The sequence below is a fragment of the Anticarsia gemmatalis genome, chromosome 7 (genome assembly GCF_050436995.1).
Source record: "Anticarsia gemmatalis isolate Benzon Research Colony breed Stoneville strain chromosome 7, ilAntGemm2 primary, whole genome shotgun sequence".
NCBI lineage: Eukaryota > Metazoa > Arthropoda > Insecta > Lepidoptera > Erebidae > Anticarsia > Anticarsia gemmatalis.
Genome location: NC_134751.1, coordinates 5,384,747 through 5,396,824, shown reverse-complemented (window position 1 = coordinate 5,396,824; position 12,078 = coordinate 5,384,747). Strand labels below are relative to the sequence as shown.

Here is a 12,078-nt window from a genome sequence, read left to right as displayed (position 1 = left end):
TATACTGAAAAAAACGTTTAGGAAAAAGCATTTTAAAATAAATTAAGTTTTTCCGTTACGGCTGAACACACTCAACACAAGCATTGATAGTATACATTTATTTTATACGATATGATAGAACTAACCCATTGCTCGTTCGGAAGGAGACCCGACAGAGAGATAGTTATGGGTTAAAACCAAAAAAAACGATATAACTAAGGTGCAACACATTGTAATGCAACAAAAACGCACGATAAAACGGGCTATCGCAAACAATCTGCTACTTACGTGCTAACGACTATTCCGTAGTAACGTTGCGTTGTTACCACGTTCAAGCAATATCGTGTGCAGACTCCCTTACAATGTTTCTAGTTTCCAACTAAGCTTTTCGGGAAGCAAATTGTGGCAATCTGTGCGTTATATTACATCCTTTGATACTTGGTACAGAGACAGTTTTAATCTGGCTTATGGAGTAGTTTTGTCATATGTTTTACGGCTAATTAAGATTGCTATAGAACGTTTTGCTTCCTAGTATTCGAGGTTTTGAACTTACTGTTTGGAGAATAGGTAGAGCGGCCGCAGAAAATCGGTTAAGATTTTTTTTCAGAATTATCTTATTGGTTTCCTTTTTCTAAATTTTACCTTGATTTGTAAGCTTTTTTTTGATAGATTTGATTTAATAGCTTATAAATCATTCTAAAGAGTTTTTAGTTATGTATCAGGATAGTTTAGTAGTTGCATAGCTATAGTTTTCCATTAAAATAGTCTGAATCGTCTACACAGCTGATTTTCACCTTTTATTTTTCTTTTATCGCATTCTAATTGGTATTATTCTTAGAATATCTAAAGCAACGTCGGTGTAAAACAAAACCAACGTGATATCAATATAATAAACAAGTTTTTTTTCTGAGAAAAGCTGAAAGGGAAACATTGTATAACACAATGGTTTTTATTAACGTTTAACATTGTACTCTGTTGCCATTCAAATTAAATAAAAGATAAATTATGAATGATAAGTTTCCCGGTTCAGTGATGATCTTAATTCTTGGTAACGTATTCATGAGATAAAGCCTTGCAATATTTCCATTGCTCATTAACTTTTCTGGATAGCCAGTACAAATAAAAGTATACTACGGTATCTACAACAGCGAGATTGTCGAATCATATATTTTCATGCACTGCCCACACGCGAGCGTCGACAAAGCCATTCACCACCGCTTTTAATACCAAATAACACCATAGATTTCATAGATAATCCGCAATTCAACCCTCCAATATTAACCCGTCCGAGCTAACGACTCCTCTATCGCTCATAGCCCACACATGCGTCTGACAGAACTGTTATTACGTCATTAATAAAATTACAAAAGTACGGCCCCATGTGCCGACGGCGGCCGAAGTTTAGAGCCCGTTTTGCCCCATCGAGGCAGAAGGGTTGGTATGCAGTGCGTAATTAAATTTGGGCAATCGTCGCTGTGTATTCGTACGTAGTTACTTTGACAGTGACCCCGAGGAGTATTAAGTGAATTAAGTTGAAACACGTCCGTTTATCGTGTGATGCAGGCGTGAGTTGCGCCTATTACTATTTGTGTGTCTGATTGTGTCAATTGTGAATTGAGTTGTCATGCTATATGCATGCTGCAGTCAGGATGTAGAATTGGACGTCACGCAACTAGAGTATTGATGTCGATTCATCATATTACATAATATGTGAATGGTTTCTTTCGTTGCCACAACTATACGAGTAACAAAAATAAATGAACCTTAATACTACTATTATCTACTGCAAAAACTGAAACGGTATTTCCATCAAACAAAACATTGCACGCAACAATTCGATTCAACTCTTTCCTACATTATAACCACAAGCCACTGTATACAAGTTGCAAAAAGAACACCAGATTTAACTGCAAACGCTATTAAAAACGGTAACAGTTAAGAGATCCGATAAGCACGTCTAGGGGTGCGATATTAAAAGGCTTAGGAGTGTTGCCCTGAAAAGCCTCTGAACATTTCTGAAGCTCGCCCACTTAAGCACAGTATTAAGGGCACTTTCGGCTTAAGGACCAGCGTATATTATAGCTGCCTTCCTATATGACTTGGATTTTTGATAGAAAATGCATTTGGTTTTCGCAAAATAAACTTTCAGAAGGATTAACTGAAATAGAAGTTTGACAGGCATTTTGGAAGTCGCTTCAAAATAAAGGGTATCCAAAATGAAACCAAAAATGTCCTTTGCTTAAAATTCCAAAATCATCTCAAATCGAACCTATAAATTAATTCTATTTATTAGTTACATTTCTCGATAATTGATGTCTTCATATTATTTATTATGGAAAAAATAATCCAACATGCTAAGTAAACATAATACTTATTACTATAGATTAATAACGAATCAACAAACTTGGGAACAAAAAACACAATTACATTATAAAAATAAACCATCAACATCATTGATCGCTTCAACAAGTTTCAATAAAATTAAATACATTTACCTCTGCTTACTCTCACTAATTGATTGACAATTTCACCGATCAGTTTTACAATCCACTTATACGTCGTTCGTATTGGTCGTACAGTTTTCCATTACCTTAATTGGTTGGGAAAATACCTTGCCTCATCAAATCATATCAGGCAAAAGGACAAACTCGATGCGGGAGACACTTCATTTAGCAATTAACCCCTAATTCAATCACATACGTCATTGGGCATGACGCCGAGTGGCTCGTCCGATTTGATGTAATGACGGGAGAGGATTGGGATTTTTATGTGATAAGTGCTGTTTATTTATCATAAAGCATTGTGATTGAAATTGGAAATCAATCTCTCGCAAATTTTTGTAGTGAAACATACTTTGATGCAGAATCTAACACATTCAATCAAGGTAGTGAAAACTATGACTATTGAATTAACTTAATTCAAGCATATCTCTCTATCTTTGTTATAACAGTCAGACGTAACAAAGACAATCGACAACAAAGAGCAGTAAACTAGGTGCAAGAGTAAAATTGGATATTAAAATACGCAAAGCCCTATATTTCATTTCAGCTGACACACTATATACCGGGCAGGTCGCTCCATGAAATATGGAGCACGCACACAATAGAAAAATACGTTATAGTTTACAGTACAATCATATATCTCTATTCTATGTTCTCGAGCCCCAGCGAACGTTGATCAGTTAACTTTTAAACCCTCATTAAAATAGATGGTTCATTCGTTTCGCGTAAATTTCAGGCTGGCGGAAAATTAAAATGGCACCCGAGGCAACATACACCGTTGCCGTACACACCCATTGTGGGAAATATGAAAAAAGTGGAGCGAAAGAGAAAAACTTGGCGTGTTTTCATACGTTTACTTCGTTCTAAAAAGTTTATCGGAACGCAGTTGGACGGATTTCGTTTTGTTCTGACGTTTTTTTTACTGTAACTACGCGAGTGTAACGCCGTGATGTTTTATACGAAATGAGCTTGTAAAATAAGGAATTCATGTTTAATAGTTTTGTCTCTGTCATTACTTTGCAATAAACAAAGCGGCGTTCACTGGTCTCTGTCTTCCCCTGTAGGAAAAAGGCGTAATTATGTACGTATACGAAAAGTACCTTCGATCGGTAATGCCATGCACACTGAGATTCCCAGACATAATTTTTAAAAAGGCTTTGATTTTAACCAACTGAAAATGGCAGCCCCAAATTAGAAAATGTTGTCATACCTAAAAACATTCCCAGAAAGTGTAATGTGATTGAGTAATTAGTAGTATTACTTTACAGTTAATCCTAACATACATTATAGTGATATAATGGATCATTGTGTACATGCTGTCGTGTGTTTTGGAGCAACGCCAACCTCTTTGTGGTCGTTACTAATTTGGCTACTAAGCACCGTGAATGATAACGGTAATAAATAGACAAGGCTGGTGAATAGCTAGCAGACATAAAGTTAAAACATAATATTTATATACCTATTGTATTTTTTGCTTATTACTAGGGTATTACCACGCACCCATGATCAAAAGTCATATTTGCGTGGGCTTAGAACAAAGCTTAGATTAGCTTAGCCAAAGAACTAGTATGCTTAAAACATTTTTCGTACAATAAATGATTAACTATGTCATAATTATTTACACCAGCCGAAGAGAGAATGAGTTCCCTAAACGACGTTATGTAAAATTTTAAACAAGCATGATCACTTATTAACGTACCAACAAAATTATAGAGACGTTCGGCTCAAATACAAATCCATAAATGAAACGTCCAAAGCAATAAAGCCTTACAACCAGTAAATAAAACAGACTGAAAGCGCCTTATAGCAACACAACAAAGCAACATCAAACCAAGACTCACAAGCATATTCCATAAACACATTCACATCCAGCAGACAAAACAAAATCCAATCGGCATGTGCGTTAATGTGTTAGTTATCTGCACATTACAGCCACGCAGCACTGCCCACAAGCCAATGCTAAATACCAACCAATAACAAACTTACGACGACTGTACGACGGAGATTTCCGAGCTCATAAATTGAATGAGTTCGTCAACAATGGCTCTTCATGTTTGCAGCGATTTAAATTTTCATTCATACGTAATGCTTTTGTTGGTGGACGCCATTGAATTTAATTACGGGAATTAGATAAGAGTGACAATGATGTGTTGACCGGATTTACTGGGAGCTTTTATTTTGTGTGAATTGTGTTATTTTTGTTTTGTACGTGGTTGGATTGATGGCCGAATGCAGTGGTTGGTACACTGTAGAGTTAATAAGTCTAGTATGAAAATTAAATACAGTATTATATCAACAATGCAAAACTTGTCTGTACCTGCTACCTATGTGTTATTAATGTTAATTAGTTATTGCCATATTAAAATCCATCTCATATTACAGAGTATTCATCAATTATTAGATTAGATTACGGTGACTTTAAAGTAAGCGTTTTCGTACTAATGTTAAATATACGGAGGAAGTCTTGTGTGTGACACAAAATCCCTAGGCACCTACAATTTTAAATTTGCCAACTTGTGTCATTAGTACTTAGTTAGTAGATGTCGCTTATTTATTTGATAGTATCGAAGTAGGGTAAGTATATAATAAAAATACGTCAAAATAGTATTTAAATTATTTTATTAAAAATAGGTATCCAAAGACTAATACAAAAATTAAAATCCGTCAAAGTTTATATAATTATTGTGTTGACATCTATTTCAAAGTATGGTCATATCTTATCGCACACAAAAATAGGCTTTCTGGGCATTTCCAGTGCATTTTGATATTTTGATAAAAATAATGTTTTTGCACAGACACCTTGCTATACTTTACAAATATTATGATTGTTTTATATTCAGTGGTCACCTAAAAGTACATTTACACATTCGAGTAATCATATAAAATGAAATAAAAGTCGTTAAACGTTTGCTTAATTAAACTTTTGCGATAAAAGCGCACTGAAATTTCACTTTAATTACGCGGTCATATTTTACAATAATTACGATTCAATGTAAAATACGAACAGTTGGACCCATTACTTATAAATATAAATCAATGAATGGCAGCAATTTTCCGTTCAGTTTTATCAAAAGTTTTATTTTACTCGATATGTAAATACACTTTCAGATTTATTCGTTTTGAATTGATAATTTAATTATTTAAAAATATACCATCAAGAATTCGCATTTACCAAAAAACGAGCAATCATCTCAAATTAATAGAAAACAACATTTATAATTACTGATTTTATAAACGTGTTCATAAAAGTTCTTGACACATGATTGAAAATAATAACAATAAATAATCTTTCATTATTCATAATTATTATGTGAAATGCCTATTGCCCACTTGATAAAACCGTAGTGCAAAAATAGGAACTACGAAGAATTTAGTATCGGAAGCGAACCGGCAGTCTAATCCTACATTATTTGAATTTGCTGTACATAGCAAAGCAAGGTATCTAAATGAGGGCAGTGACATACGAGTCGCGACTACTCGAGGCCAAGCGGTCAGAAAAGACATCAATTTAAATGAATCCTCGAGGGGATTCCTTGATGAACATGCTTTATAGCATTTGAAGCACGCTCATTTAAATTAATGCCTGTCTACCGTTCGGGCGCCTGTCACCGCGACTCGCAATCCTTGTGATCTTCACCCAAAATAGTTTAACATTCGAGAATCCAAAAAAGAACAGTCAGATACATCCAAGTTGAAGTATAAAAGGCGAGTCAACTCCATTTGACATATTTACAAAATGAAGGACGATTACATGTTATAATATTTTTTTCATTTTCAGATATGGAAGCGTCCTAATTAATAACATTTTTAACTATTACATGACTAATACATTTTGATATGCAATACAAGTCGTGCTATTTAATATTATAACAAGTGGCTATATAAAATCATATCACATTATCTTACGTAGATTATAACTTTAGTTTTGTAAAAGCTTCCTTTGAATTTCATTTCACAACTCCAATGTTACTTTATTATTATTTAGCTATGAATTTCTACATATGGCACGTGAAATAAAACTAAATAATATAATATAGATCATAGAACTAATAATTAATTATTTTTTATTCAAATAAATTATCTTGTTCCTAAAAATGCAGTAAGAAAAACAGAAACACTATTCAAGTTTGAAGTCTATTATTATTTATATTTACAATGCTATGAACTCCATTTAATAAGGTTATGTTACTTCAAATTATTGCCAAGCGTTAATTTGTTGTTTCTATGTTTATTTGTTACACTTACACTAATGATATAGGATTACAAATTCGTTTATTGATATTCAGACGGACATATCAATTGAATTTCCAATTCCAATAATAACATTGTAAACATTTATCAGAATTGATATTTTAACTTTATCAAGTTTAGTTACTTCGAGAACATTATTCGTATTTGTTAAATTAATATCTATTTACATTATTTACATCTATTATACAGAGACTAGGAATACTTTTTAGATATAAATTATTTGTTAAATAAAATAATCACTGTCAGTTTATGTGCGCTGTTAAACGGTAGGCCAGTCACATCACAATATTAGGCCTTAGTAGTTCATGAAAATTCCGAAAACAAAATCACTCACTGTCACTTCCACGTCGAATAAAATCAATCAATAGTCCTTTACTCGAGAATACTGGCACTGTACAACATGAGGAAGAACTGTGATCTCACTCAGTGACGTCACTAACTCACTACACTACTAGGAAACAATATCGGTCTATACGTCCGTTTGGCACAGGTCGCCGAAAATCGGCAAGGCGTGATACTACCGAGTCACAGAGTCCACGCGGGGATGAGGCGCGGGGGGAGGGTGCGACGGCGCAAGGGACGGTTTTGAACTAGCAGTCAGGCTCTGACCCTGTCTGAACGACGTCAGACGAGCAAGAGTCCTGGTTCCATCGTTGTCGAAGTTCGGCCTCTCGTACTGATGCTGTGGTCGTTGCCGCTGCGGCTGCATAGCCTGCAACTCATCGTAACCACCGTCCTCGGGGTAATTCTCCTCGTCTGTGTCCTCTTCCCCGAACGCTCGGTACGTCGATTCAGTTTCAGAGTTTTTCCTAGAACTAATCCCATATGTTCGACCTATAAGCGATTGTGTTACATCAGTCTTAGTGTTTTTATCGCCTTTCCTTTCATCCAAACTCTGGTTGTATCGCAACTGCGCTTTCTGTGTTTTCTCCAAAGAAGGCAGGTCATAAAACTTCAGAACATTGGGATGACCTTGAAAGTATTTTTCACTGTATACGTTTCTATTGTAATAGCCTCCGTTGCTGGCCGGGTACATTTCCTCTTCGGGAGCATAACGATTATCGAAAGAGTCGACATTTTTTCCAGTAGGTGGAAACCAGCCCTGCAGAAAAAAAATGCACAATTACTAATTGCGGAAATTGTGATGTTAGCGCGTTCTAATTAGCTTACACACTAATTAGCTAAGGACCTAAATGATTCATAGCATAAATCTCGTTAATTCGGTATAACTTAAGGCAATATCGTAAAGTGGATGAATTAAATGGCACAACTTACAGTTGGCAGAACTTCAAATTTTCGAAACCGAGAACATTATATAATTGGACACTTACCAATGAACTCACACACTGCCTGGTATTGGCAACGAGAGTAACTGAGGCGTACGCCGCCGGAGAAGTTGCAGTTTTACTTGTGTTCCATTCATTTGCATTCGCTCGTGAAGACGTCACTTCGGCATATTCAGGTAATTGCTGAGCAACTTTGTCGTATTCAGAATTAGTTTTCTCTTTGGTCTGAGTGGTCTGATTGCCGGACATGCATAATCCGGGCTGATTCTCCATCCACAACAGTGACTCAGTCTTAGTCACGGTGTTCTTGTTGTAACAGCTGCTCAGTGGATGTGACAAAGACACGGCCGCTTTTATGTTCATTTGAGTCACTAAGCTCGTACCGTTGGAATCTAAAACAACAACTCCAATTAGGCGTACAGGGATTTGCATCATTATAATGCTGTTTGTCAACGATTTTATAAACCGAATGCAAATGCTCTCGTTTACTGAATACTTAAAAGATGTAAAACGTAATATAAAACAAACAAAGCGAGGGAAATTGGCTTAAAGGTAACTGGGTGAGTCAACAAACGAATCGCCTGGAGAAAACAAAATAGAAAACATTTACATTTACTGGGTCTTTATTTCTCGGATTTGTATCATTCCTTTGTGCCCCGAACGTGAATGCAAAGTGAAAGAGATCCACTGCGCTCACGAGAGGGCTCGCGCTACCTTTCAACTCGAAAGTAATCTAGCTCCCCTCCCTTACCGTCGCATGGCAAAGCCTCCATCAAACAAACGCTCGGCGCCCTGCACCACCCCACGACACCCGAGGAATGTTTTTAATTTTGAAATTCTGATGCTGATTCCACGGAAAAAATAGCGTTTCGAGATAAGCTGAATAACTGTTTACTCTCGAGTTAACGTCGCGTCGGTTGTTTTATGTGAACCCATCCGCTCCAAACAATCAAAGATATACACGCGCGCCATTTATTATTATCGTTGAGAGGGTGGCACTCGACACTGTACTGGCACTTACCATAAATGTTCGGGAGCGCTGACTTTTTCGCGAAAATGTTGTGTTTCCGCACGTAAATAATGCCGCCAATCACAATTATTTTGAACAGAACAATCGCTCCAATCAAAAAGTAAAACCATGTTTCCATAACGAAGTCCCCTGCCACTATGGACACTTCCCCGTTTATCGGATATCTGAAATAAAATAAATACGTCAGAAACGTCCGTCCGATGTTACACACAATGACATCTCATTGGTATTATCTTTTGTCGAGTTAATTTCAGCATAAAATTACCTCGATAAAGGATCCAGTCCAACCGAGCGTGAGTCTATATTTAGATAAACTTTCTGGCTGAAAGGTCCGAGTCCAATGGTTTCAGCGGCGATTTGAACGGAGTAACTGACACCAGACGTTAAATTAGTCATAATTAGGCTCGTTGTCTGATGGACGGTCGTGTTGATGGCCACCATGGATTTGTTCGCAGGTATGTCCAGCCAATTAACTACGACGTTGTAGCCGGTTATAACACCGTTTTGTAAATGTGCCTCCGGAGGGGACCATTTTAAATGAACTGTTGTGGTATTTAAAATGAACATTTCTATGTTAGTCGGTGGACCGTCGGGAACTGCAAGAAAATAATTTACATGAGCAAGAATATAACCATAAATTCAAAAATGAATATAAAATTTAATATAATCTAGGTATTTACCGTCATCCAATGTCTGAGCCACTCTGGAATTTGACGGCTTCCCCTCGAATTTCTTGTAAAAAGGTATGAGGAAAAACTCGTATTTTGTATATTTTCTCAAAGACGTTATTTCATATCCGGAGACGTCGTTGGAATGTAAAATAGTTTTCATTTCATACTCGGTCGTTATATTGTCTAGGGGTCTGAAATATATGAATAAACCCTCTAGATAATAGAAGTTCAGTATTTCCCACATGAGTTTTATGGTTTTAGAGTCTATGGGGGTTGCCTCAATCAGTTCTACAATGTTGTCTGTTAGAATATTGTTCCTGAATTCGGTATTGTTGGAGAATACACCGGTCTCCCATAGAGAATTAGCATCGTCACCAATAGTGACTGCGTCTGATACGGGGCTCGGTCCGGATAGCCCATGGGAATTTTCCGTTCGTACAATGAACATGTAAGTGACCCCAGGCACTAATGATTTTGCTACGTATTGCGTGTGATGAACCCGTCGAGCTAGCACCATCCAACCTCTTGAATTCCTTGGTGTACTATTTCCGGAAAGGGTTTCTCGAGAAAATACTTCTACTTGATATCCGAGAACTGACGATGAGCCTATTTTATTGTTCTGATTCCACGTTATGGTAACCGTCGAGTCGGTTACATTGTATATTATTGGCTTTGTTGGCGGACCGGGTAGCGAAGAAACATCGGCGGCTCGAAAAAAATGAATATTTGGATTTATCGGGCTATCCACGAGCAACACTCCACTCCACACATATTTGCCGTGATGAGATGAAGCGACGCACGTGTACGTGCCGCTATCAGTTTTATCCAAATCCTTCAATATGAGAGTGCCGTCATTAGTAACATTCCTTCTATGATTTTGTATTAATGCTTCCCCTTCGAAATACCACGCAATGATTGGTTCAGGTGCGCCGACGGCTGTACAGGGGAAAACTGCCATCGATTTTATAGGTAACGTTTGGTTAGAGGGCCCGTTTGTTATGATTGGCGGTGGGCGGTCATCGTCTGACGTCACGGTTAGTTTCCCTCTGACAAACGAACTGCCAGCAAAGTTTACCGCCGAACAAACGATCGTGTTTCCACTATCATTTTTATTTGTGTCGTTGATTGTTAGTACAGTGACTCCGTCGAGTACAGTCGTTGCGTAGTATTTATCTCTTGTTGTGCCCGGGAATATAATTGTTCTGTTTCCTTCTATACTCCAAAACATGGTTGGCTCTGGCGTGCCGGTAGCAGTGCATGTAAAAGTTGCAACTGTTCCACTTTCTACATTTATCGTGTTTGGTCTCAGAACAATCGTAGGCGGATCTATAACAATGACATCAAAATGAGTATCGTAATTTATTCATAAAATCACATACAAATATAATCGTGTGCAAAACTATGACTTACCATATACAGTTAGGTAACCACTCGCACTAACAGCCCCGACAGAGTTATCAGCCTCGCAAGTGTATTCCCCCTCATCCGCTAAAATAACGTTGTCGAGTCTTAAGCTCCTGTCGTCAAGAACTTTGACGCGACCAAGTGGCATGTTGCCTCCTCCAGCGGTTCTCCGCCACAACACGTCCGGGAGGGGATCCCCTCCCACCCGGCACTGGAATGTGACGCTGCCGCCGGTCTGCGCCACAACGTCCTCGGGACCCGTGATTAAGTACGGCTTAACTGTGCAATGAGAAATGTCTCCTGAATTACATGACAAAAGAGAAACGGCTTACCAACGCGCAACCACAAATTAATTCAAAATAATACAAGATACAGCTATGAATTGAACACGACATATCTTCGCTGGCAAAGCTTGCAGAAATTCAAGTTGCGTAATGAATCGTCGAGTGTGGCACTTACTGTGTATTCTGAGCATGGCAACAGCCGATTCCCTCGTTCCAGCTGCATTCCTCGCTATACACTGATACCTGCCGGCATCCGTTTGCCTAGCGTCTTGTATTACGAGATTGCCGCCGTCTACTAAATGCATCCTGTGGTATGAAAACAACAACTTTATCGTCTACAATAAACATTTGTTTCCATATATTATAATGAAACTCTTTATTTCTGCGAACAAAATGCATAGTAACAAAGTCATTCAAATGTGGGGCGGAATAATTCAATGGGAAATTAACATTTAATAAAGGGTCCGGTGAGTCAGAACTATTGAGATTTTTACTTGATTGCTTGTCGAGCTCTTCAAATATCCCCTTCTTTTATAACTTTGATGTACCTACCCCTGCGCACGGCTGTTAATTATTTTTATGCTCCACCATACGTAACAACGCGCCCTCAAGATGTAACGCTCATAAAAATTCATAGAGTGGGAAGTGAAAATTTGGCAATAAAACTTTTGA

The 12,078-nt window shown here is 37.5% G+C and overlaps 1 protein-coding gene across 4 annotated transcripts in view; it reads right to left on the bottom strand.

Annotated features, from left to right (window-relative positions):
- Positions 1–5,082: 5,082 nt before the first annotated feature.
- LOC142974347 (roundabout homolog 1-like) overlaps positions 5,083–12,078 on the bottom strand; it is a 63,360-nt gene continuing 56,364 nt past the window's right edge. For all 4 annotated transcript variants that reach the window (XM_076116616.1, XM_076116617.1, XM_076116619.1 and 1 more), the window contains 7 exons: positions 11,582–11,712; positions 11,129–11,401; positions 9,728–11,044; positions 9,313–9,643; positions 9,039–9,211; positions 8,063–8,409; positions 5,083–7,833 (listed from right to left, as the gene is read on the bottom strand). In XM_076116616.1, the coding sequence (XP_075972731.1) occupies positions 7,249–7,833; positions 8,063–8,409; positions 9,039–9,211; positions 9,313–9,643; positions 9,728–11,044; positions 11,129–11,401; positions 11,582–11,712 (3,157 nt within the window). In that variant the 3' untranslated portion in view covers positions 5,083–7,248. The remainder of the gene's footprint in view (positions 7,834–8,062; positions 8,410–9,038; positions 9,212–9,312; positions 9,644–9,727; positions 11,045–11,128; positions 11,402–11,581; positions 11,713–12,078) is intronic.